Below are 23,951 nucleotides of genomic sequence, written 5' to 3' on the forward strand. Positions count from 1 at the left end.
ACTACACTATAATTCAATGTGCCAGATAGTGAGGTCCATAAGGGTTACTACACTAGAATTCAATGTGAGGTCCATGAGGGTTACTACACTATAATTCAATGTGCCAGATAGTGAGGTCCATAAGGGTTACTACACTAGAATTCAATGTGACAGATAGTGAGGTCCATAAGGGTTACTACACTAGAATTCAATGTGAGGTCCATGAGGGTTACTACACTAGAATTCAATGTGAGGTCCATAAGGGTTACTACACTAGAATTCAATGTGACAGATAGTGAGGTCCATAAGGGTTACTACAATAGAATTCAATGTGACAGATAGTGAGGTCCATGAGGGTTACTACACTAGAATTCAATGTGACAGATAGTGAGGTCCATAAGGGTTACTACAGATAGTGAGGTCCATAAAGGTTACTACACTAGAATTCAACGTGCCAGATAGTGAGGTCCATAAGGGTTACTACAATAGAATTCAATGTGACAGATAGTGAGGTCCATGAGGGTTACTACACTAGAATTCAATGTGACAGATAGTGAGGTCCATAAGGGTTACTACAGATAGTGAGGTCCATAAAGGTTACTACACTAGAATTCAATGTGACAGATAGTGAGGTCCATAAGGGTTACTACAATAGAATTCAATGTGACAGATAGTGAGGTCCATAAGGGTTACTACAGATAGTGAGGTCCATGAGGGTTACTACACTAGAATTCAATGTGACAGATAGTGAGGTCCATAAGGGTTACTTCAACTAGAATTCAATGTGAGATCCATAAGGGTTACTACACTAGAATTCAATGTGACAGATAGTGAGGTCCATAAGGGTTACTACACTAGAATTCAATGTGACAGATAGTGAGGTCCATAAAGGTTACTACAATAGAATTCAATGTGACAGATAGTGAGGTCCATAAGGGTTACTACAATAGAATTCAATGTGACAGATAGTGAGGTCCATAAGGGTTACTACACTAGAATTCAATGTGACAGATAGTAAGGTCTACAAACCTGACTCAGTTACACCAGCTCTGTCAGGAGGAATGGGCCAAAATTCACCCAACGTATTGTGGGAATCTTGTAGAAGGCTACCTGAAACATTTGACCCAAGTTAAACAATTTAAAGGCATTGCTACCAAATACTAATTGAGTGTATGTAAACTTCTGACCCACTGGGAATGTGATGAAATAAATAAAAGCTGAAATAAAACATTGTCTCTACTATTATGCTGACATTTCAAATTCTTAAAATAAAGTGGTGATCTTAACTGACCTAAAACAGGGAATATTTACTAGGATTAAATGTCAGCAAAAACTGAGTTGTGAAAAACTGAAAATAAGCCACTACACAACAATAAACAATACATGAACTGCACTATACCGGTGACAAACGGTGCCCACAAACTGTTAGGGCCTACATAACGCTGCACCAACAGCAGAGTCCCAACAGCAGAGTCCCAACACTTTACCACTGCTACACCTGGCTATCAGCGGAGCCTTGTGTGGCAACGAGAAAGTTAATTCAGCCTTTAAAAAAAAATCCTTAAAATCCTTAAAAAAAGACATTAATGAGCGAGCTCAGATGGACGTAGTCAATGATACTATTTGTTCTGCACTTTTGTACAGAGACAGAATTTAGAACATGGGTCGTTCTTACAGTGTTCTCCCTGTAAACCAAGTCAGAACTGTAGGATAACTAAAGGGGGCATATAAGCAGACAATGAAAGCTCTTACAATATTCAGTGACTACATTTCTGTAAAACCAGGTTATAGACAACATGTGCACGACCGAGTCAGAACAGTAGGTGAAATTAATAGGTGAAAATAGACCAAATTATTAGGGTGAGGCACATGGTCTATTAACATCTTACTATACAACATACACTTAGTATTACTTTCTTAGCTACAGTATACACATCTCCCTGGCATATTACATAATTTATGCAGGAGCCTACAATATATTTTTGGACTCACCTTGTGCTAAACTCGCTTGAACAGGAAGGAGGCGCGGCGGTCCTACATTGGCAAATTTTGTCCTCAAAGTCTGGCATTCTCTGGATTTATGGTGCTTTCAAGACAACTGGGAACTCTGTGGGGGGGGGAGTTGAATCATGATGACGTCAGTGGTCTTCAGGTTGTAGCTCTAGAGAAGCCCGAGTTCCCGATTTTACAAATCCGAGTTGGATGAAAGTTCAAAGCGTATTTTCCCAGCCGTAGCTCATTTTTCCAGAGTTCGCAGTTATCATGAACTCACTAAAGTCCGATTTTGCAGTTCCTGAGTTAAGTTGTTTTGAGCGAGGCACAAATCATGCTTCATTGACAACATGGCCAATGTTGAATGTTTATCATTTTAAACTTGGAAAAGAGTCCCTTAATCTTAGATTTGGGACCACACAGCCACTCAACTGAATAGCAGGCTAATGATTGCTTTGCAGTGCTTGCAGTTAGCCACGAATTCCTTTCAAACCACTCATTGTTGAATTTTTAGATTTCCAACTTGTGACAAGCTCTGTGACATCACTCGCAGATGTGTGTAGATCCATTTGTGCCATTTGTCCCCTCCCCCCTTTTTCTTCATTGAGTTTAATAACAAAATGACATGCGTCATTCAGTTGTGGCTTGTTAGCTCTGACCATGACTTACTCCATGTACATCTAAAAGACCCTTATTCCATATGACGGTGGACTCGGTACGGTATAGTACCACAGTTCAACTTCAAACCATGTTTCATAGAGTATAAAAGCTTTGAAACAACGGCAGCACAAGGTCACCTAACTACTGTTAGCCTACTGACTAACTACAGTGAGTTGGATGAAGCTGCATCTTCAGTAGTCTCTCTCTCTCCTTCCCTCTCTCTCTGTCTCTCTCTCTCAATCTGTCTCTCTCTCTCAATCTGTCTCTCTCTCTCTCTCTCTGTCTCTCTCTCTCAATCTGTCTCTCTCTCTCTCAATCGGTCTCTCTCTCTCTCTCTCTCCTTCCCTCTCTCTCTCTCTCAATCGGTCTCTCTCTCTCCTTCCCTCTCTCTCTGTCTCTCTCTCTCAATCTGTCTCTCTCTCTCAATCGGTCTCTGTCTCTCTCTCTCTGTCTCTCTCTCTCTCTCTCTCTCTCTCTGTCTCTCTCTCTCTCTGTCTCTCTTTCTGCTTTCTTTGACAGTACATTCTGTCACCACTATAGACCATATCAAGATGTATTGTCAACACATTGATATCACTTGTAGATCCAGTGTAGAATGGTGACTATCTGTTATGATTAATGAAGTGTTTCCAACGCAGGTTTACATACAGACGTCTCATTTGTCAAAGTCACTTTTTCTCCAGTTCTATAGTGTTTTCTTAATTTTGTGTCGATTTGATATCATCCAATTCTGGTGTTATTTTTTACATGTAGCTTGTAAACTGCTCAGCGTTCAAACTTATTTTTACAAAACAGGAGGATGTGCTGCACTTCAGGTTGATAGTATAGTGAACTGAGCACAACAGGTAAAATGTTTCAGGCATGTGGGTTTAATGACTTCAACACTGAGTAATGGCAGTTCAAACTATGGGTTTAATGACTTCAACACTTAGTAAATGGCCCTCAAGCTGCAGGTTTAATGACTTCAACACTTTGTAAATGACCCTCAAGCTGCAGGTTTAATGACTTCAACACTTTGTAAATGACCCTCAAGTTGCAGGTTTAAAGACTTCAACACTTTGTAAATGACCCTCAAGCTGCAGGTTTAAAGACTTCAACACTTTGTAAATGACCCTCAAGCTGTGGGTTTAAAGACTTCAACACTTTGTAAATGACCCTCAAGCTGTGGGTTTAAAGACTTCAACACTTAGTAAATGGCCCTCAAGCTGTGGGTTTAAAGACTTCAACACTTTGTAAATGGCTCTTGTGCTGCTCCATATGGATAAAGCAGTGCTTCCCAAACTCCGTCCAAGGGTTGCATGTTTTGGTGTTTGTCTTAAGTGGCGAGTTGCGCAGTGGTCTAAGGCACTGCGGCTCCAAGAGGTATCACTGCATCCCCTGGTTCGAATCCAGGCTGCATCACAGCTGGCTGTTATTGGGAGTCCCATAGGGTGGCAGACATTTGGCCCAGTGTCGTCTGGTTTTGGCAGTCATTGTAAATAAGAAGTTGTTCTTAACCGATTTGCCTAGTTAAATTACATAAAACTACACAGTTGATAAATTATCCAAGCTTGATTATTTGAATCAGCTTTGTAGGGCAAAAAACAAAATGTGCAGCCCTTGGGGCCCAGAGGACTGAGTTTGGGAAACACTGGATTAGAGTGAATGTGTGAATTCAAGGCTTTTGGATCTCAAGCCTAAACCTCCTGCACCTACTCATTGGGCTGGTGAGTGTTGAGCCAATATCTTCTCTATCTGCAGATTCAGAGGCATCTGGCAGTCGGTCTTCTTTTCTTGGTCAAATTAATTGTGGTAGAAAATTCCCATGGCATTCTGATTCATAATGTAGCTTGATTGTGGCCATGGAACCTTTGGGCTGGCCAGCATAGTGCTCACCAAAATTATAATGACAAACACCAAAGCACTACTTTCAGAGTTATACATTTTTGTAACTACTATATCCTATGGGAGCAGCAAGAACATTTTGGATACTGAAGTTGGAAAGGTGTTAAAAAAATAAAAACAAATATGACCTGTTTCCATTCTCACAAATTAGTGAGATTTACTAAAAAAAAAATACAAAATATACCACATTAGTACCCATTGTTGAAATTAGGACAGGGATTGGTGTGTTTTACTGAGCCCAACCCAACTGGAAATGGGCTTTTAGCTTCAAGTTCCAAAATGAAGTAATATCAGACTTTCTCTGCATCATTGATCATCAGCTACCCTGAAAGGTGGTAGGTATACATTATGAAAAGCAGGCCATTTGTCATATCAATTCACGTAGTATCCTCGCCATTATGCCTTTTCTACATCTGCCTTTCAGTAAGCAGGAAATTAGTTTTTTTGTGAATTATGCCCACACCAATAAAAAGGCTGATTTTTAATTTATTGTATTGGCTGATGTAACCGGATTAAGTTCACGATGATCTGCTCAGATGCCATACTGTGTCCTCCAGCGGGAAAATTCTGAACCCCCCATACAGCCTTGACAACATGAAAGGAAATTGGAATTATCAATAAGCACCTAAATGCTTCCATACACCTCTTCCTCTCCGCCTTAACCATAAATGGAAAACACTCTTTTTCGTAGCAAGTTAGGAGAATTTACGCCGCAGGATAGTATAGTTAAAGTAGCAGGTTAGGAGACTGAGGTTAGGGTTAGCGAAAATTCTCTAATAACGTGCTACGAAAATTACTATTCATCGAAGTGGCGTGAAGAAGAAAAAAAATATGTCCCTGTCCCGTAACTCTTTCCCTACGGATTTAAACGTCAACGTAAACAGGCAGAGGACGCAACGATGCCACTTTCACGTTTCCGATTCACCACTGCCAGTCTTGGATCAGTGTAACATCCAGAGGCCACTTTTCGTGACAGCATATAGAGTCTATATTATAGTAAAGGCTCACTGCGGTAAAATAAGAACCGTTCCGTTTGGCTGGACGCGCTTCCTGTCAGGTGGTAACACATAGACACGCCCATTCAGGAAGTCTCCGGAAGTTAGTTAGCTATATCATTTAGCTCCAAACAATATAATACACTTATACATATTTATTGTCAACGATGGACAAGCTTCGTAGTATGATAGGGGGACGAGAAGACAACGAGGAAGCAGGGCTCACGGCGCAGGTAACACAGCATGTTGTTGTACTTTATCTCGGTTTACATTAGCTTGCTAGCTAGCTAGCTAACTTGCTAAATGCTAAACATGGGCTTTGACATATGAGTCGAGCGGTGTATTTCCGTGGACGATATCAAATGCATAATTTTCTTGTTCTTAGTCGCCACGAGTATTTAAACTAACACTATACCTTGTTACAATTGATACACATTATGTTGAGTGTATGTCGACTGTGCTGAAATAGTTTGGTGGCTTGGTAGTAGGAGTAAAGCCGCGCATGCGCCGATGCTGCTCAGGTGAAAACTATTAGAGTTTTGACCTTGGAGATCCTAATGAATTGTGTGGCTTTGACAACTAATAATGTCTTCTCGTTAATCCTGTGTATTTGTATGCATCCCTGCTCATTTACATGCTTTCATAAGGAGACGGTGGATCAGATGAGGTAAGGTTTGTGTTGGAACCCTGGTTTTTGTCCACAAGAAGACCGGCTGTAATCTAATTCATTCACTTAGTGATACACTTAGTTGAAGACGTGCAGACATTGTGTTTATTTCCCCTTACTAGTAATGCACACTTCAAAAACAGTACATTGGTTCAAAAAACAATGCTACTCCGCTGATTTACATTAAAACCATGGCTTTCCTTTTTCCTGTCTTGTGTTAGCTGATGTCTTGAAACAAATATTGATTAGCGCTGGTGTCATAGTTAACCTACGACCCTTGTTTGTTTATGAACTATGTTGTGTTTGTGTAATTTTGATGTTTTTGTGTGTACAAAAAGGGGCCTTACTTTTACTAACTTTATCTCCTTTGCCACTGGTCAGCGTGGTAGAAGCATCAGTAGGAAGAGAGGTCTGTGCTTTGGGTCGTTGCCCGTCTTGTCTCGTGACATCCTGCCATTGTTCTCTCCTCAGGTTCTGGATGCCTCGACGCTCAGCTACAGCACCCGGGTGAAGTGGTTCGTCATATGCTTCGCGTCAGGCATCCTGTGCTCCATACTGGTGAGATTTCACCCTATTTCAGTGTTATTTTGAGTCTGTAACGGTGCCCGTTTCCCCTAATATAGTGCACTATTTTTGACCTGGCCTGTATAGACTTATAGATGGGTTGGTTGTTTAGCAACTGATGTGTGTGCAACTATGGGACAAAAGAGACAGGGTTTGGCTTAGACTATTGATGATATATCTTTTTTTATTTGTTTAACTAAGCAAATCAGTCAATGATGGTCTAGGAACAGTGGGTTAACTGGTCTGGGAACAGTGGGTTAACTGGTCTGGGAACAGTGGGTTAACTGGTCTGGGAACAGTGGGTTAACTGGTCTGGGAACAGTGGGTTAACTGGTCTGGGAACAGTGGGTTAACTGGTCTGGGAACAGTGGGTTAACTGGTCTGGGAACAGTGGGTTAACTGGTCTGGGAACAGTGGGTTAACTGGTCTGGGAACAGTGGGTTAACTGGTCTGGGAACAGTGGGTTAACTGGTCTGGGAACAGTGGGTTAACTGGTCTGGGAACAGTGGGTTAACTGGTCTGGGAACAGTGGGTTAACTGGCCTGGGAACAGTGGGTTAACTGGCCTGGGAACAGTGGGTTAACTGGCCTGGGAACAGTGGGTTAACTGGCCTGGGGACAGTGGGTTAACTGGCCTGGGGACAGTGGGTTAACTGGCCTGGGGACAGTGGGTTAACTGGCCTGGGGACAGTGGGTTAACTGCCTTGTTCAGGGGCAGAACGACAGATCTTTAACCCTGTCAGCTCAGGGATTCGATCCATCAACCTTCCGTTTACTAGTCCAACGCTCTAACCACCACCAGCCGCCCCCAATTTAAACTATTTAATTTCTAATGTTTTTAATTGAAAACAAAGTTAGACAATGACTACTTGTCTTTATCAAATACATTGTTACAGTAGTTGACTAGCTAGCTAATCTAATTTTAGCCATATTAGCTTAGACGTGACATCATTCAAAACAAGACATGGTATCAATAACAAGACGAGCTGGAAGGAGATCACTTACCATTCCCAACATGACAGCGTCTTTGTCATTGTTGCTTAGCTATCTGGCCATCCGGAACCATAACAACACACACGGCCTTCTGCCGCTTCGGCAAGCATCGTTTTGGTGACTACGTCAGCTGACCAGCCAAAATGAGCCCCCCCCCCTCCCGTCCATATAATCGCATAAATTCTAATCTAAAAGGCCAAACTGATCAGAGATCAATACTACTCTGAGACAGTTTTACAGGCCCTCCTGGCCTGTCTGAACCATGCCGGTAGTTTCAGTTTGTGAGTTTGTGTGTTGTTTACTTTTTTTTTTTTAGTAAAGCAACTTTGTTCTAGAAAATATTTATTATTGTTTCACTCTCTGTTGTAAAGTTTGGTTGCACATCCCCCCCCCCCTTCCCTTCCAATGCCCACGGCTGTTTCTGTCCACAAAGCACTTTCTTATCAGATTTTCTTCCTCGTGCACACTACAGTATTCTCCTTCTGTCATCCACCTCAACAAACAAGTGTCTGTCCACAGCATGATACCAGTGATGACTGGACTCTACAGTAAACCACAGCATGATACCAGTGATGACTGGACTCTACAGTAAACCACAGCATGATACCAGTGATGACTGGACTCTACAGTAAACCACAGCATGATACCAGTGATGACTGGACTCTACAGTAAACCACAGCATGATACCAGTGATGACTGGACTCTACAGTAAACCACAGCATGATACCAGTGATGACTGGACTCTACAGTAAACCACAGCATGATACCAGTGATGACTGGACTCTACAGTAAACCACAGCATGATACCAGTGATGACTGGACTCTACAGTAAACCACAGCATGATACCAGTGATGACTGGACTCTACAGTAAACCACAGCATGATACCAGTGATGACTGGACTCTACAGTAAACCACAGCATGATACCAGTGATGACTGGACTCTACAGTAAACCACAGCATGATACCAGTGATGACTGGACTCTACAGTAAACCACAGCATGATACCAGTGATGACTGGACTCTACAGTAAACCACAGCATGATACCAGTGATGACTGGACTCTACAGTAAACCACAGCATGATACCAGTGATGACTGGACTCTACAGTAAACCACAGCATGATACCAGTGATGACTGGACTCTACAGTAAACCACAGCATGATACCAGTGATGACTGGACTCTACAGTAAACCACAGCATGACACCAGTGATGACTGGACTCTACAGTAAACCACAGCATGACACCAGTGATGACTGGACTCTACAGTAAACCACAGCATGATACCAGTGATGACTGGACTCTACAGTAAACCACAGCATGATACCAGTGATGACTGGACTCTACAGTAAACCACAGCATGATACCAGTGATGACTGGACTCTACAGTAAACCACAGCATGACACCAGTGATGACTGGACTCTACAGTAAACCACAGCATGATACCAGTGATGACTGGACTCTACAGTAAACCACAGCATGATACCAGTGATGACTGGACTCTACAGTAAACCACAGCATGATACCAGTGATGACTGGACTCTACAGTAAACCACAGCATGACACCAGTGATGACTGGACTCTACAGTAAACCACAGCATGATACCAGTGATGACTGGACTCTACAGTAAACCACAGCATGATACCAGTGATGACTGGACTCTACAGTAAACCACAGCATGATACCAGTGATGACTGGACTCTACAGTAAACCACAGCATGATACCAGTGATGACTGGACTCTACAGTAAACCACAGCATGATACCAGTGATGACTGGACTCTACAGTAAACCACAGCATGATACCAGTGATGACTGGACTCTACAGTAAACCACAGCATGATACCAGTGATGACTGGACTCTACAGTAAACCACAGCATGATACCAGTGATGACTGGACTCTACAGTAAACCACAGCATGATACCAGTGATGACTGGACTCTACAGTAAACCACAGCATGATACCAGTGATGATTGTACTCTACAGTAAACCACAGCAGTGTCCTCTATCAAGCCATAAAGTTATGGGCTGGCCTGCCTACAGAACAGTTGTCTCCTCTGTTAGTGTGGTTATGGGCTGGCCTGTCTACAGAACAGTTGTCTCCTCTGTTAGTGTGGTTATGGGCTGGCCTGTCTACAGAACAGTTGTCTCCTCTGTTAGTGTGGTTATGGGCTGGCCTGTCTACAGAACAGTTGTCTCCTCTGTTAGTGTGGTTATGGGCTGGCCTGCCTACAGAACATTTGTCTCCTCTGTTAGTCTGGTTATGGGCCTGTCTACAGAACAGTTGTCTCCTCTGTTAGTCTGGTTACGGGCTGGCCTGTCTACAGAACAGTTGTCTCCTCTGTTAGTGTGGTTATGGGCCTGTCTACAGAACAGTTGTCTCCTCTGTTAGTGTGGTTATGGGCTGGCCTGTCTACAGAACAGTTGTCTCCTCTGTTAGTGTGGTTATGGGCTGGCCTGTCTACAGAAGGAGTGTACTGATAACAACTCTAGAGACTGATTATTCACACTGTGTTAACAACACTGGTAACACTGGTAACAGCCATTCATATATATATATTTCCCTCTCGTTCATCACCGGTTCCTCTAGTTCAGGAATGTGTCTAACATGAATCATGTATTTGTATTCCCCATTAGTCTTTCATTAGGAGATGGATCAGGTTGGTGTTAACCACCATGGGTTAATTCCACAAGAACAGAGCCTTATCTAATAGCCTGCAGCAGGGCTCTCCAACCCTGTTCCTATAGAGAGACCCTCCTGTAGGTTTATATCAGGGCTCTCTAACCCTGTTCCTGTAGAGACCCTCCTGGAGGTTTACATCAGGGCTCTCTAACCCTGTTCCTGTAGAGATACCCTCCTGGAGGTTTACATCAGGGCTCTCCAACCCTGTTCCTAGAGAGAGACCCTCCTGGAGGTTTACATCAGGGCTCTCCAACCCTGTTCCTACAGGAGGGTCCCTCTCCAGGAACAGGGTTGGAGAGGAGGAGCTGTTCCTGAGACCCTCCTATATGCTCTCCAACCCTGTTCAACTTTTACATTTTTATTTTCTAAGATCAACTTTTACATTTTTATTTTCTAAGTGAGTCGAAGATCCTGTTTTTGTGAACCAGCATGTCCATGTGTAGAAAGTGACATGGTGTTTCACCACTAGGTGGCGATCATGTAACATTTCAGGGATCCATTTTCCTTGGGCCCACAGATCGTTCTTGTTCAAAATAAACAACAAAAGCAATACAAATATTATATTTTTAAATTATTAGACTTAACTGATATTTACCAAATAGCCTAATTCCAGGTAACATTGATCTAGCGTACCTCTTCTCTTGTCTTCCAGGAGTTTTATAGCCGATCAGACTGCTCATACAAACTGATGGTAGGATGATGCCTAGGTGGACATAGTAATAATTTCATTTTTGTGTGTTTTAACAAGGGCACTGCACTGCTGTTCTTACCCAACGGCACCAAGCTGTTTGCTGAGTTCTACACACTAGGTAACCTTGCTGCACTCTCCAGGTGAGTCTAGTCACTCATTTTGTTTATGGTCTGCTACCAATACCGTTGTTACTGCCAGAGCTAGCGACAAAGCTATTTCCAGTACAAGAAATTCAGGAATTAAGCTAAATGCATACTTATTTCATACTTGTTACATTTTTAAAAAATGACATTACACTTCAATTGTAATTTATTGTGAGGTTATTTCACTGTAAGTTCCCTCCTATCCATTTAACTGGACTTTGGATGGACTTGGACCCAGACACATGGAGTTGTTGGTGTTTTCTAACACCTGTGTGTCGATGTGAATGGTAAATACCACTCCACAAATGTGATTGATGGGGAGCCTAACCTTTTTTGTTGTCCACACTTTACAAATGACCTATCAATTATTGATCTCCTGTCCCCGTCACTCAGCTTGGAGTGTATTCAGTAGCAGTCCGTAAAGTAGCTGCCAAAGTCTCATTTCAGTTCATTGTCGAGGGCTGTTCCAAGTCATGGAATTTAGAATTATGTCCCTGTTCTAGAATTAGACTTCTGTCCCTGTTCTAGAATTAGACTTCTGTCCCTGTTCTAGAATTAGACTTCTGTCCCTGTTCTAGAATTAGACTTCTGTCCCTGTTCTAGAATTAGACTTCTGTCCCTGTTCTAGAATTAGACTTCTGTCCCTGTTCTACTTCTGTCCCTGTTCTAGAATTAGACTTCTGTCCCTGTTCTAGAATTAGACTTCTGTCCCTGTTCTAGAATTAGACTTCTGTCCCTGTTCTAGAATTAGACTTCTGTCCCTGTTCTAGAATTAGACTTCTGTCCCTGTTCTAGAATTAGACTTCTGTCCCTGTTCTAGAATTAGACTTCTGTCCCTGTTCTAGAATTAGACTTCTATCCCTGTTCTAGAATTAGACTTCTGTCCCTGTTTTAGAATTTAGACTTCTGTCCCTGTTTTAGAATTTAGACTTCTGTCCCTGTTTTAGAATTTAGACTTCTGTCCCTGTTCTAGAATTTAGACTTCTGTTCCTGTTCTGGCGGTTCTATTTCTATGTTTCAGGTGTCAGTAAGACCACTTGGTTTGTCTGTCATACTATGCAGTAGTTGTTTTAAATGTTGAGACAGAACAGACGCATGGTGGACGGGTTCCCCATTGAGCTTGGTGTAGTAGTCCTGTGTGGTTCAGTAGGTCAGACACTAACAAACACCAAGGTCATAGGTTCATTTCCCACAGGGATCACACACACACACACACACACACACACACACACACACACACACACACACACACACACACACACACACACACACACACACACACACACACACACACACACACACACACACACACACACACACACACACCATTTTGTTTGTCCCCATGCACTCACTGTACTGTAAGTAAGTTGCTTTGTACACAATGTACAGCCGTCTAGGATTCATTGTGGTATAGGGTTTCTATGTTTCAGGACATTTTTGCACAGTTCAGTAATGTCTTTTGATTGAATTCCTGATGATTGAACAGGTCTGTTGGGTTTAGTTTTCTATCTAAGAATCAACAGGGTTTAGTTTTCTATCTAAGAATCAACAGGGTTTAGTTCTCTATCTAAGAATCAACAGGGTTTAGTTCTCTATCTAAGAATCAACAGGGTTTAGTTCTCTATCTAAGAATCAACAGGGTTTAGTTCTCTATCTAAGAATCAACAGGGTTTAGTTCTCTATCTAAGAATCAACAGGGTTTAGTTCTCTATCTAAGAATCAACAGGGTTTAGTTCTCTATCTAAGAATCAACAGGGTTTAGTTCTCTCTCTCAGAATCAACAGGGTTTAGTTCTCTCTCTCAGAATCAACAGGGTTTAGTTCTCTCTCTCAGAATCAACAGGGTTTAGTTCTCTCTCTCAGAATCAACAGGGTTTAGTTCTCTCTCTCAGAATCAACAGGGTTTAGTTCTCTCTCTGAATCAACAGGGTTTAGTTCTCTCTCTCAGAATCAACAGGGTTTAGTTCTCTCTCTCAGAATCAACAGGGTTTAGTTCTCTCTCTCAGAATCAACAGGGTTTAGTTCTCTCTCTCAGAATCAACAGGGTTTAGTTCTCTCTCTCAGAATCAACAGGGTTTAGTTCTCTCTCTCAGAATCAACAGGGTTTAGTTCTCTCTCTAAGAATCAACAGGGTTTAGTTCTCTCTCTAAGAATCAACAGGGTTTAGTTCTCTCTCTAAGAATCAACAGGGTTTAGTTCTCTCTCTAAGAATCAACAGGGTTTAGTTCTCTCTCTAAGAATCAACAGGGTTTAGTTCTCTCTCTAAGAATCAACAGGGCTTAGTTCTCTCTCTAAGAATCAACAGGGTTTAGTTCTCTCTCTAAGAATCAACAGGGTTTAGTTCTCTCTCTAAGAATCAACAGGGTTTAGTTCTCTCTCTAAGAATCAACAGGGTTTAGTTCTCTAAGAATCAACAGGGTTTAGTTCTCTAAGAATCAACAGGGTTTAGTTCTCTAAGAATCAACAGGGTTTAGTTCTCTAAGAATCAACAGGGTTTAGTTCTCTAAGAATCAACAGGGTTTAGTTCTCTAAGAATCAACAGGGTTTAGTTCTCTAAGAATCAACAGGGTTTAGTTCTCTAAGAATCAACAGGGTTTAGTTCTCTAAGAATCAACAGGGTTTAGTTCTCTCTCTAAGAATCAACAGGGTTTAGTTCTCTCTCTAAGAATCAAGAGAGGGTTGAGAGCTGCCAGATAAATGTATTACACGTGACTCTCTCCAAGATTGTGTGTGTGTGTGTGTGTAACTCTAAAAATGGGACCCAATGCCTTGCTTGGCCCTACGACAGGCTAGTGTCATGTCCAGGGGGGGTGTAATTGTACATCAGGCTCCTGCCCCCTATGGGCCGTTCTGGCTCAGACAAGGCTAACTTGTCAAACGCTGACTTCCTATAATACTGAACAAAAATATAAACTCAACATGCAACAATTTCAAAGATTTTACTGAGTTAGTTCACTGGTAAGGAAATCAGTCCATTTTTAAATAAATTCATTAAATCCATTTTGTCACATGCACCAAATACAGCAGGTATTAGACCTTAATGTGACATGCTTACTTTCAAGCTCTTAAACCAACAATACAGTTAAGAAAATATTTACTAAATAAAGTAAAAAATGAATGAACAGTTACCCCCTCTGGGCAGCTACCTTGTAGGGCAATGGTCTATGACACTGCATCTTAATGCAAGAGGAGTCACTCCAGTCCCTGGTTCGAATCCAGGCTGCATCACATTCGGCCGTGATTGGTAGTCCCATAGGGCGCCTGGGGCCAGCGATTGGCCCAGCGTCATCCGGGTTTGGCCGGGGTAGGCCGTCATTGTAAATAAGAATTTGTTTTTGATTGACTTGCCAAGTTGGTCCTAGACTTGGCGCTCCGGTACCACATGCCGTGTGGTAGCAGAGAGAACAGTCAATGACTTGGTTGACTGGAGTCTCTGACAATTGTTTTGGGCCTTAAAGGACACCGCCTGGTCTTGGATGTCAGGAAGCTAGGCCCCAGTGATGTACAGGGCCGTACGCAGTACACGCCTTACGGTTGGATGCCGAGCAGTTGCCATACCAGGCGGCGAGGCAACCGGTCAGGATGCTCTCTGGTGCAGCTGTAGAACCTTATGAAGATCTGTCAGTCTCCTGGGGGGGGGGACCATTAATAGTTTGTTGGTGATGTGGACACCAAGCAACTTGAAGCTCTCAACCTGCTCTACTCAAGCCCTGTCGTTTGAGAATGGGAGTGTGTTCAGTCCTCCTTTTCCTGTAGTCTGTGATCTGCTCCTTTGTCTTGCTCACGTTGAGGGGGAGGTCGTTTTCCTGGCACCACACGGCCAGGTCTCTGACCACCTCCTTATTGGCTGTCTCATCGTTGAGGGGGAGGTTGTTGTCCTGGCACCACACGGCCAGGTCTCTGACCACCTCCATATTTGGCTGTCTCATCATTGTCGGTGATCAGGCCTACCACCGTTGTGTTGTCAGCCAACTTAATGATGGTGTTGGGAGTCCTGAGGGGCCCCCATGTTGAGGATTAGCGTGATAGATGTGTTGTTGCCTACCCTTAACAACTGGGGGCCGGCCCATCAGGAAGTCCAGGATCCAGTTGCAGGGGGAGGTGTTTAGTCCCAGAGTCATTAGCTTAGTGATGAGCTTTGAGGGCACTATAGTGTTGATCGCTGAGCTGTAGGTAATGAACAGCTTTGAGATTGCGTCATCTGTGGATCTGTTGGGGCGGTATGCAAATTGGAGTGGGTCTAGAGTTTCCAGGATGATGCTGTTGATGTGAGCCATGACCAGCCTTTCAAAGCACTAAATGGCTACCGACATGAGTGCTACAGGGCGGTAGTCATTTAAGCAGGTTACATTTGCTTCCGTGGGCACAGGGACTATGGTGGTCTGCTTGAAACATGTAGGTATTATAGACTCGGTCAGGGAGAGGTTGAAAATGTCAGCTGCATGCTTGCCTCGAAGCGAGCATAAAAAGCATTTAGCCTGTCTGGTTGGCTCGCTTCACTGGGCAGCTCACGGCTGGGTTTCCTTTTGTAGTCCGCAATCATTTTCAAGCCCTGCCACATCAGACGAGTGTCAGAGCCGGTGTAGTAGGATTCCATCTCAGTTCTGTATTGATGATTTTCTTGTTTGATGGTTTGTCTGAGGGCGTGATTTCTTATAAGCGTCCGGATTAGTGTCCCGCTCCTTAAAAGCGGCAGCTCTAGCCTTGAGCTCGGTGTTGATGTTGCCTATAATCAATGGCTTCTGGTTGGGATATGTACGTAAGGTCACTGTGGGGACAATGTCGTCAGCGCACTTATTGATGAATCTGATGACTGAAGTGGTATACTCCTCTATGCCATTTGAATCATGGCACATATTCCAGTCTGTGCTAGCAAAATACTCCTGTAGCGTAGCATCTGCGTCATATGACCACTTCCGTATTGAGCGAGTCACTGGTACTTCCTGCTTTAGTTTTTGCTTATAATCAGGAATTAGTAGGTTAGAATTATGGTCAGATTTGCCAAATGGAAGGAGAGCTTTGTACATGTCTCTGTGTGCGGAGTAAAGGTGGTCTAGACCTTTGTACATGTCTCTCTGTGTGGAGTAAAGGTGGTCTAGAGCTTTGTACATGTCTCTGTGTGCGGAGTAAAGGTGGTCTAGAGCTTTGTACATGTCTCTGTGTGCGGAGTAAAGGTGGTCTAGAGCTTTGTACATGTCTCTGTGTGCGGAGTAAAGGTGGTCTAGAGCTTTGTACATGTCTCTGTGTGCGGAGTAAAGGTGGTCTAGAGCTTTGTACATGTCTCTGTGTGCGGAGTAAAGGTGGTCTAGAGCTTTGTACGTGTCTCTGTGTGCGGAGTAAAGGTGGTCTAGAGCTTTGTACGTGTCTCTGTGCGGAGTAAAGGTGGTCTAGAGCTTTGTACATGTCTGTGTGCGGAGTAAAGGTGGTCTAGAGCTTTGTACATGTCTCTGTGTGCGGAGTAAAGGTGGTCTAGAGTTGTTTTTCCTCTGGTTGCACATTTAACATTCTGGTAGAAATGAGGTAAAACTGATTTAAGTTTGCCTGCAGTAAAGTCCCTGGCCACTAGGAGTGCCACCTCTGGATGAGCATTTTATTGTTTGCTTATGGCCTTACACAGCTCATTGAGTTTGGTCTTAGTGCCAGCATGGGTTTGTGGTGGTAACTAGACCTCCACGAATAATATTGATAGTCTTGGTAGATAGTGGTAGATCGTGTGGTCTACATCTTATAATGAGGTACCCTCTCTCTTTAAGTTTTAAAAATAAAAATATAAAAATATATTCCATTTAGCAGACGCTTTTATCCAAAGCGACTTACAGTCATGTGTGCATACATTCTACGTATGGGTGGTCCCGGGAATCGAACCCACTACCCTGGCGTTACAAGCGCCATGCAAGCGCCATGCTCTACCAACTGAGCTACAGAAGGCCCTAATCTATGGATTTTATATGGCTGGCAGGGGTGTAGCCATGGGGTGGGCCTTAGATGGCATAGGACCACCTACTTGGCAGCCAGGCACACCCACTGGGAGCCAGGCCCAGCCAATCAGAATGAGTTTTTCCTCACAAAAGGGCTCTATTACAGACAGAAATATTCGTCAGGACATTCCTGCAGTCAGCATGCCAATTGCATGCTCCCTCAACTTGAGACATCTGTGGCATTGTGTTGTTGTGACAAAACTACACATTTTAGAGTGGCCTTTTTTGTGTGTGTGTCCCCAGCACAAGGTGCACCTGTGTAATGATAATGCTAGTTAATCAGCTTATTGATATGCCACACTTGTCAGGTGGGTGGATTGTCTTGGCAAAGGAGAAATGCTCACAAAACAGGGATGTAAACAAAGTTGTGCTCAACAGTTGAGAGAAATAAGCTTTTTGTGATTCAACTCATGAAACATGGGACCAACACTTCTTGCCTGATTCCTCCCCTCTCTATTTTTTTCCCCTCCTTATTTGGGAGTGTTTCCATGCCCGTGTGTTTCTACTTGCTGAAATGAATTTGATTGGTTATCACAGACAGGTGTCGCGTCGTCACAACCTTGTGTGGCTGTCTTTTGACACGCTATCATTTTCCTACCGGACGGTGAACTGTGAACTCTCTTTGTGTCGTCCCACAGCGAAAGAAAGAAACTGGTTCAGTGTGTCCTAACTCCTGGTTACTGTTCTGAACCACAAACAGTAGTGTCATGTTTACACTGGGCCTTTTCCCCCAAATGGCACCTTATTCCCTATGTAGTGCACTACTTTTGACTAGGGCCTATTGTACACTACGTAGGGAATAGTGTGCCATTTGTAATACAGACCAGGGCTTTTGTCCACACAGTAACATGAAGTGCTCAGACCGTCATATTTTAATTTGAGGTCGTATATTCAGGTAGGCAGGTGTATAAGTAACCATGCGTTTCATGTTGCATAATCTATACCAAGGCCCACCAGCCGGTCCCTATAAAACCATTATACAAATACATGTGTCGTGTCTTTGGCATCATTAAACTGAAGACTTATTTAAAAAAAAATTCTCTAATTATTATTATGTGATTTAAAGAAACTTAATCATGTAAACTGTAATTAACTAGGAAGTCTGGCCACCAAGGAAAATATTCAGATTACAAAGTTATAATTTTCCTAATATAACATTAAAATATCTGAAAATCTGATCAATTGGTGTTCTAATTAATGAATTATTATTTGCCTCACGTTAGTCTCATTCCAAACGTTGTAAATTGTTGGTTATCTGCACGAACCCAGTCTTCACTATGAGTCATCCATACATTAATTGTCTTAAACCATTTATTTACTAAGTAATTCACAGAAATGCGTAAACATGCAGTAGATGGTTACAAGGAAATGATAGCGGAGTTTCCCTAGTGGGCTAAACCGGTATCGCGGCTTGGTGGACAAAAGGGAAGTGGGGGTCAACTGAGATGAGACACTACAAAGATGATAACTATAGATGAGATGAGACACTACAAAGATGATAACTATAGATGAGATGAGACACTACAAAGATGACAACTATAGATGAGATGAGACACTACAAAGATGACAACTATAGATGAGATGAGACACTACAAAGATGACGACTATAGATGAGATGAGACACTACAAAGATGAGATAATTATAGATGAGATGAGACACTACAAAGATGACAAAGATGATAACTATAGATGAGATGAGACACTACAAAGATGATAATTATAACAATTGAAATGCTAATGACCTTTGCACATGAATGCTCAGTCATTCAAAGGGAATAATTGCAAAGATGACAACTATAGATGAGATGAGACATACAAAGATGACAACTATAGATGAGATTTACGCAAAGATGATAACAGATGAGTGTCAAAGATGACAACTATAGATGAGATGATCTCTGTTGGAAAGTTTGTTCCCGTTGGAGAGTTTGTCCGATCCCTCTCTCTCTCTCTCTCTCTGCCGTGGTTAGAATGGATAGTTCAGAGTAACATTCAGCGATGTTGTTATAGAATAGGTGTTTCGGCGGTTGTCGGTCTTCGCGTTCAATGGTACAGAATTCCTAGCTGCAGATTAGTAATTAATATCAAAGACTTGTTCTTATAATGTTGGTTCGATAATCTCAGAGTTTAACCACGTGGTATGGTTAAGAATTCAGCAATGGGCTCAAACCTTAGCCCTCTCATAATTGAGAGAAGCATGGTCTGAAGATAAATTCCTACGGTGGGAATATTTGGAAGAGCAGGAAGGGGCTGTCCCACGACGCCAGATCAATGTCTGTGCTCATGGGGCGGGCCTATGATTTAGTTCAACTCCAAAGGGAATTGGAGTTTCCTTCATTTAACAGTTTAAAATCACATTAAATAATTTTGCATAGTTTCATCTTTACTCATTCATTTTATACAACAATTAGATGCAAGCCTCACAACTGAGACTCTTGCATAAACAGGGTTATGGTAATGTGGCTGTATTGTGTCTCATGAGTTTCACAAAATTGTACCAAACGGACCAGTTCGTAGCTGGCTACTTCAACGACCTTTTATACACTCTCCAGAACATGAATATTGTTCAGTTCTCAAGTTCTGTGAGGTTCCTTCCTCTTTTATTTCACCTTTATTTAACCAGGTAGGCTAGTTGAGAACAAGTTCTCATTTGCAACTGCGACCTGGCCAAGATAAAGCATAGCAGTGTGAACAGACAACACAGAGTTACACATGGAATAAACAATTAACAAGTCAATAACACAGTAGAAAAAATGGGCAGTCTATATACAATGTGTGCAAAAGGCATGAGGAGGTAGGCGAATAATACAATTTTGCAGATTAACACTGGAGTGATAAATGATCAGATGGTCATGTACAGGTAGAGATATTGGTGTGCAAAAGAGCAGAAAAGTAAATAAATAAAAACAGTATGGGAATGAGGTAAGTGAAAATGGGTGGGCTATTTTCCTATAGACTATGTACAGCTGCAGCGATCGGTTAGCTGTTCGGATAGCTGATGTTTGAAGTTGGTGAGGGAGATAAAAGTCTGCAACTTCAGCGATTTTTGCAATTCGTTCCAGTCACAGGCAGCAGAGTACTGGAACGAAAGGCGGCCAAATGAGGTGTTGGCTTTAGGGATGATCAGTGAGATACACCTGCTGGAGCGCGTGCTACGGATGGGTGTTGCCATCGTGACCAGTGAACTGAGATAAGGCGGAGCTTTACCTAGCATGGACTTGTAGATGACCTGGAGCCAGTGGGTCTGGCGACGAATATGTAGTGAGGGCCAGCCGACTAGAGCATACAAGTCTCAGTGGTGGGTGGTATAAGGTGCTTTAGTGACAAAACGGATGGCACTGTGATAGACTGCATCCAGTTTGCTGAGTAGAGTGTTGGAAGCCATTTTGTAGATGACATCGCCGAAGTCGAGGATCGGTAGGATAGTCAGTTTTACTAGGGTAAGCTTGGCAGCGTGAGTGAAGGAGGCTTTGTTGCGGAATAGAAAGCCGACTCTTGATTTGATTTTCGATTGGAGATGTTTGATGTGAGTCTGGAAGGATAGTTTGCAGTCTAGCCAGACACCTAGGTACTTATAGATGTCCACATATTCAAGGTCGGAACCATCCAGGGTGGTGATGCTAGTCGGGCATGCGGGTGCAGGCAGCGATCGGTTGAAAAGCATGCATTTGGTTTTACTCGCGTTTAAGAGCAGTTGGAGGCCACGGAAGGAGTGCTGTATGGCATTGAAGCTCGTTTGGAGGTTAGATAGCACAGTGTCCAATGACGGGCCAAAAGTATATAGAATAGTGTCGTCTGCGTAGAGGTGGATCAGGGAATCGCCCGCAGCAAGAGCAACATCATTGATATATACAGAGAAAAGAGTCGGCCCGAGAATTGAACCCTGTGGCACCCCCATAGAGACTGCCAGAGGACCGGACAGCATGCCCTCCGATTTGACACACTGAACTCTGTCTGCAAAGTAATTGGTGAACCAGGCAAGGCAGTCATCCGAAAAACCGAGGCTGTAGAGTCTGCCGATAAGAATATGGTGACTGACAGAGTCGAAAGCCTTGGCGAGGTCGATGAAGACTGCTGCACAGTACTGTCTTTTATCGATGGCGGTTATGATATCGTTTAGTACCTTGAGTGTGGCTGAGGTGCACCCGTGACCGGCTCGGAAACCAGATTGCACAGCGGAGAAGGTACGGTGGGATTCCAGATGGTCAGTGACCTGTTTGTTGACTTGGCTTTCGAAGACCTTAGATAGGCAGGGCAGGATGGATATAGGTCTGTAACAGTTTGGGTCCAGGGTGTCTCCCCCTTTGAAGAGGGGGATGACTGCGGCAGCTTTCCAATCCTTGGGGATCTTTTAGACGATATGAAAGAGAGGTTGAACAGGCTGGTAATAGGGGTTGCGACAATGGCGGCAGATAGTTTCAGAAATAGCGGGTCCAGATTGTCAAGCCCAGCTGATTTGTACGGGTCCAGGTTTTGCAGCTCTTTCAGAACATCTGCTATCTGGATTTGGGTAAAGGAGAACCTGGAGAGGCTTGGGTGAGGAGCTTCGCCAAATACATTTAAACTCAGTTTTACACAATTCCTGACGTTTAATCCTAGTAAAGATTCCCTGTCTTAGGTCAGTTAAGATCACCACTTTATTTTAAGTAATTTAAATATCAGAATAATAGAGAGAACGATTTATTTATTTCGTCACATTCCCAGTGGGTCAGACATTTCCATGCACTCATTTAGTATTTGGTAGCATTGCCTTTTAAATTGATTAACGTGGGTCAAATTTTTCTGGTAGCCTTCCACAAGCTTCCCTCAATAAGTTGGGTGAATATTGTCCCATTCCTCCTGACAGAGCTGGTGGAACTGGGTCAGGTTTGTAGGCCTCCTTGCTCGCACATGTTTTTTCAGTTCTGCCCACAAATTTTCTATGGGATTGAGGTCAGGGCTTTGTGATGGCCACTCCAATACCTTGACTTTGTTGTCCTTAAGCCATTGTGCCACAACTTTGGAAGTATGCTTGGGGTCATTGTCCATTTGGAAGACCCATTTGCGACCAAGCTTTAACTTCCTGTCTTGAGATGTTGCTTCAATATATCCACATAATTTTCTGCCTCATGATGCCATCTATTTTGTGAAGTGCACCAGTCCCTCCAGCAGCAAAGCACCCCCACAACATGATGCTGCCACCCCCGTGTTTCACGGTTGGGATGGTGTTCTTTGGCTTGCAAGCCTCCCCCTTTTTCCTCCAAACATAACGATGGTCATTATGACTAAACAGTTCTATTTTTGTTTCATCAGACCAGAGGACATTTCTCCAAAAATAACTATCTTTGTCCCCATGTGCAGTTGCAAACCATAGTCTGGCTTTTTAAGGCGGTTTTGGAGCAGCGGCTTCTTCCTTGCTGAGCGGGCCTTTCAGTTTATGTCGATATAGGACTCGTTTTGCAGTCGATATAGATACTTTTGTACCTGTTTTCTCCAGCATCTTCACAAGGTATTTTACTGTTGTTCTGGGATTGATTTGCACTTTTCACACAAAAGTACGTTGACCTTATTATATAATGTCAGCCACAGAAAATCTGTTCACATTTGAAATGAGAAGGCGTTATTTGTGCTGGTCTGTTTTATCTTTGTCAAGGTCTCTCATATCAATATTAATATCGGCAACAACAAAATGTTTTTTTAAATTTCCCCAGGCTCTTTTGATCAGTATGTAGTCGTCTTTCCAACTTTATAAATCATAGAAATTCAAATCCATGTGACATTATTTCTACGATTTTAAAAAACAAAACAAAAAACCCGGTGTGTTTTCCCTTCAGCACCTGTTTCCTGATGGGACCTCTGAAGCAGCTGAAGAGAATGTTTGAGCCCACCAGACTGATAGCCACCTGTGTTATGCTGGTAACTACATACTGTACTCTAGTGTCCTAGTCAGCTAATGTAAATTAAACAACCAAGAGAATTAAATACATTATATTAATAATAATAATATTAAATATTAATACCTACTGTACTCTATGTATCGTAAACGATTAGACTTTATTTGCCATGGTGAAAATACAAGTGTAATGTCCAAGTCAACTAAAGTAAGTTAAACAACCACACATATCACAATCATTGCAAGTATGGGATATAACTGAGGGATGTGGCTGGATCGATGTTGCTAAGCACTAGGTATTTCTTAAGTTAGTCTATATCAAAAATGAATTGATAAACGTTGTTGTTGTGTCATTTAAAATAATGTGTCTGTTAAATATTACATTGTATCTTTTTTGGGGGGGGGGGTGGCGTTTTCACTAAAGCGGATTCGATCTTTTAAAGTTAATCTGTCTTTAGGGCACAAAGCTGAGTGGTAATCTGAAGTAAATCCCTCCACAGAAGATTAATCAGATTCATTAATTTAATCAATATTTTTAAAAGTTGTATAATTGATTTTTTTCTCTTTCTGCCTCCAGCTCTGTCTCATTTTGACGCTTTGTGCAGTTTTCTGGGTAAGTATCTGAAAACCTCTGAAACAGTAGCCTACATCGTGACCTTATGGCAGCGTTTCCCAAACTCATTTTTAGGGGTCCCCACTGGGGGGCAGAAATGTGTGTAACAGATGTTACTACCCCCCCCCCAAAAAAAATAAAAAAAATAAATGTGCACTCCTTGGGAACCCCAGGACTGAGTTGGAGGGGGACACATTGGCCTAATGCGCTATAACAAATTTACAACACCGCTGTCT

The 23,951-nt window shown here is 42.6% G+C and overlaps 1 protein-coding gene across 1 annotated transcript in view; it reads left to right on the forward strand.

The window, feature by feature from the left end:
- Positions 1-5,562: 5,562 nt before the first annotated feature.
- LOC124040444 (vesicle transport protein SFT2A-like) overlaps positions 5,563-23,951 on the forward strand; it is a 36,597-nt gene continuing 18,208 nt past the window's right edge. The window contains exons 1-5 of the mRNA XM_046357649.1: positions 5,563-5,743; positions 6,649-6,735; positions 11,168-11,250; positions 23,044-23,125; positions 23,680-23,715. Of these exons, the coding sequence (XP_046213605.1) occupies positions 5,678-5,743; positions 6,649-6,735; positions 11,168-11,250; positions 23,044-23,125; positions 23,680-23,715 (354 nt within the window). The 5' untranslated portion in view covers positions 5,563-5,677. The remainder of the gene's footprint in view (positions 5,744-6,648; positions 6,736-11,167; positions 11,251-23,043; positions 23,126-23,679; positions 23,716-23,951) is intronic.

Source organism: Oncorhynchus gorbuscha, linkage group LG07 (assembly GCF_021184085.1).
Source record: "Oncorhynchus gorbuscha isolate QuinsamMale2020 ecotype Even-year linkage group LG07, OgorEven_v1.0, whole genome shotgun sequence".
Classification (NCBI taxonomy): domain Eukaryota; kingdom Metazoa; phylum Chordata; class Actinopteri; order Salmoniformes; family Salmonidae; genus Oncorhynchus; species Oncorhynchus gorbuscha.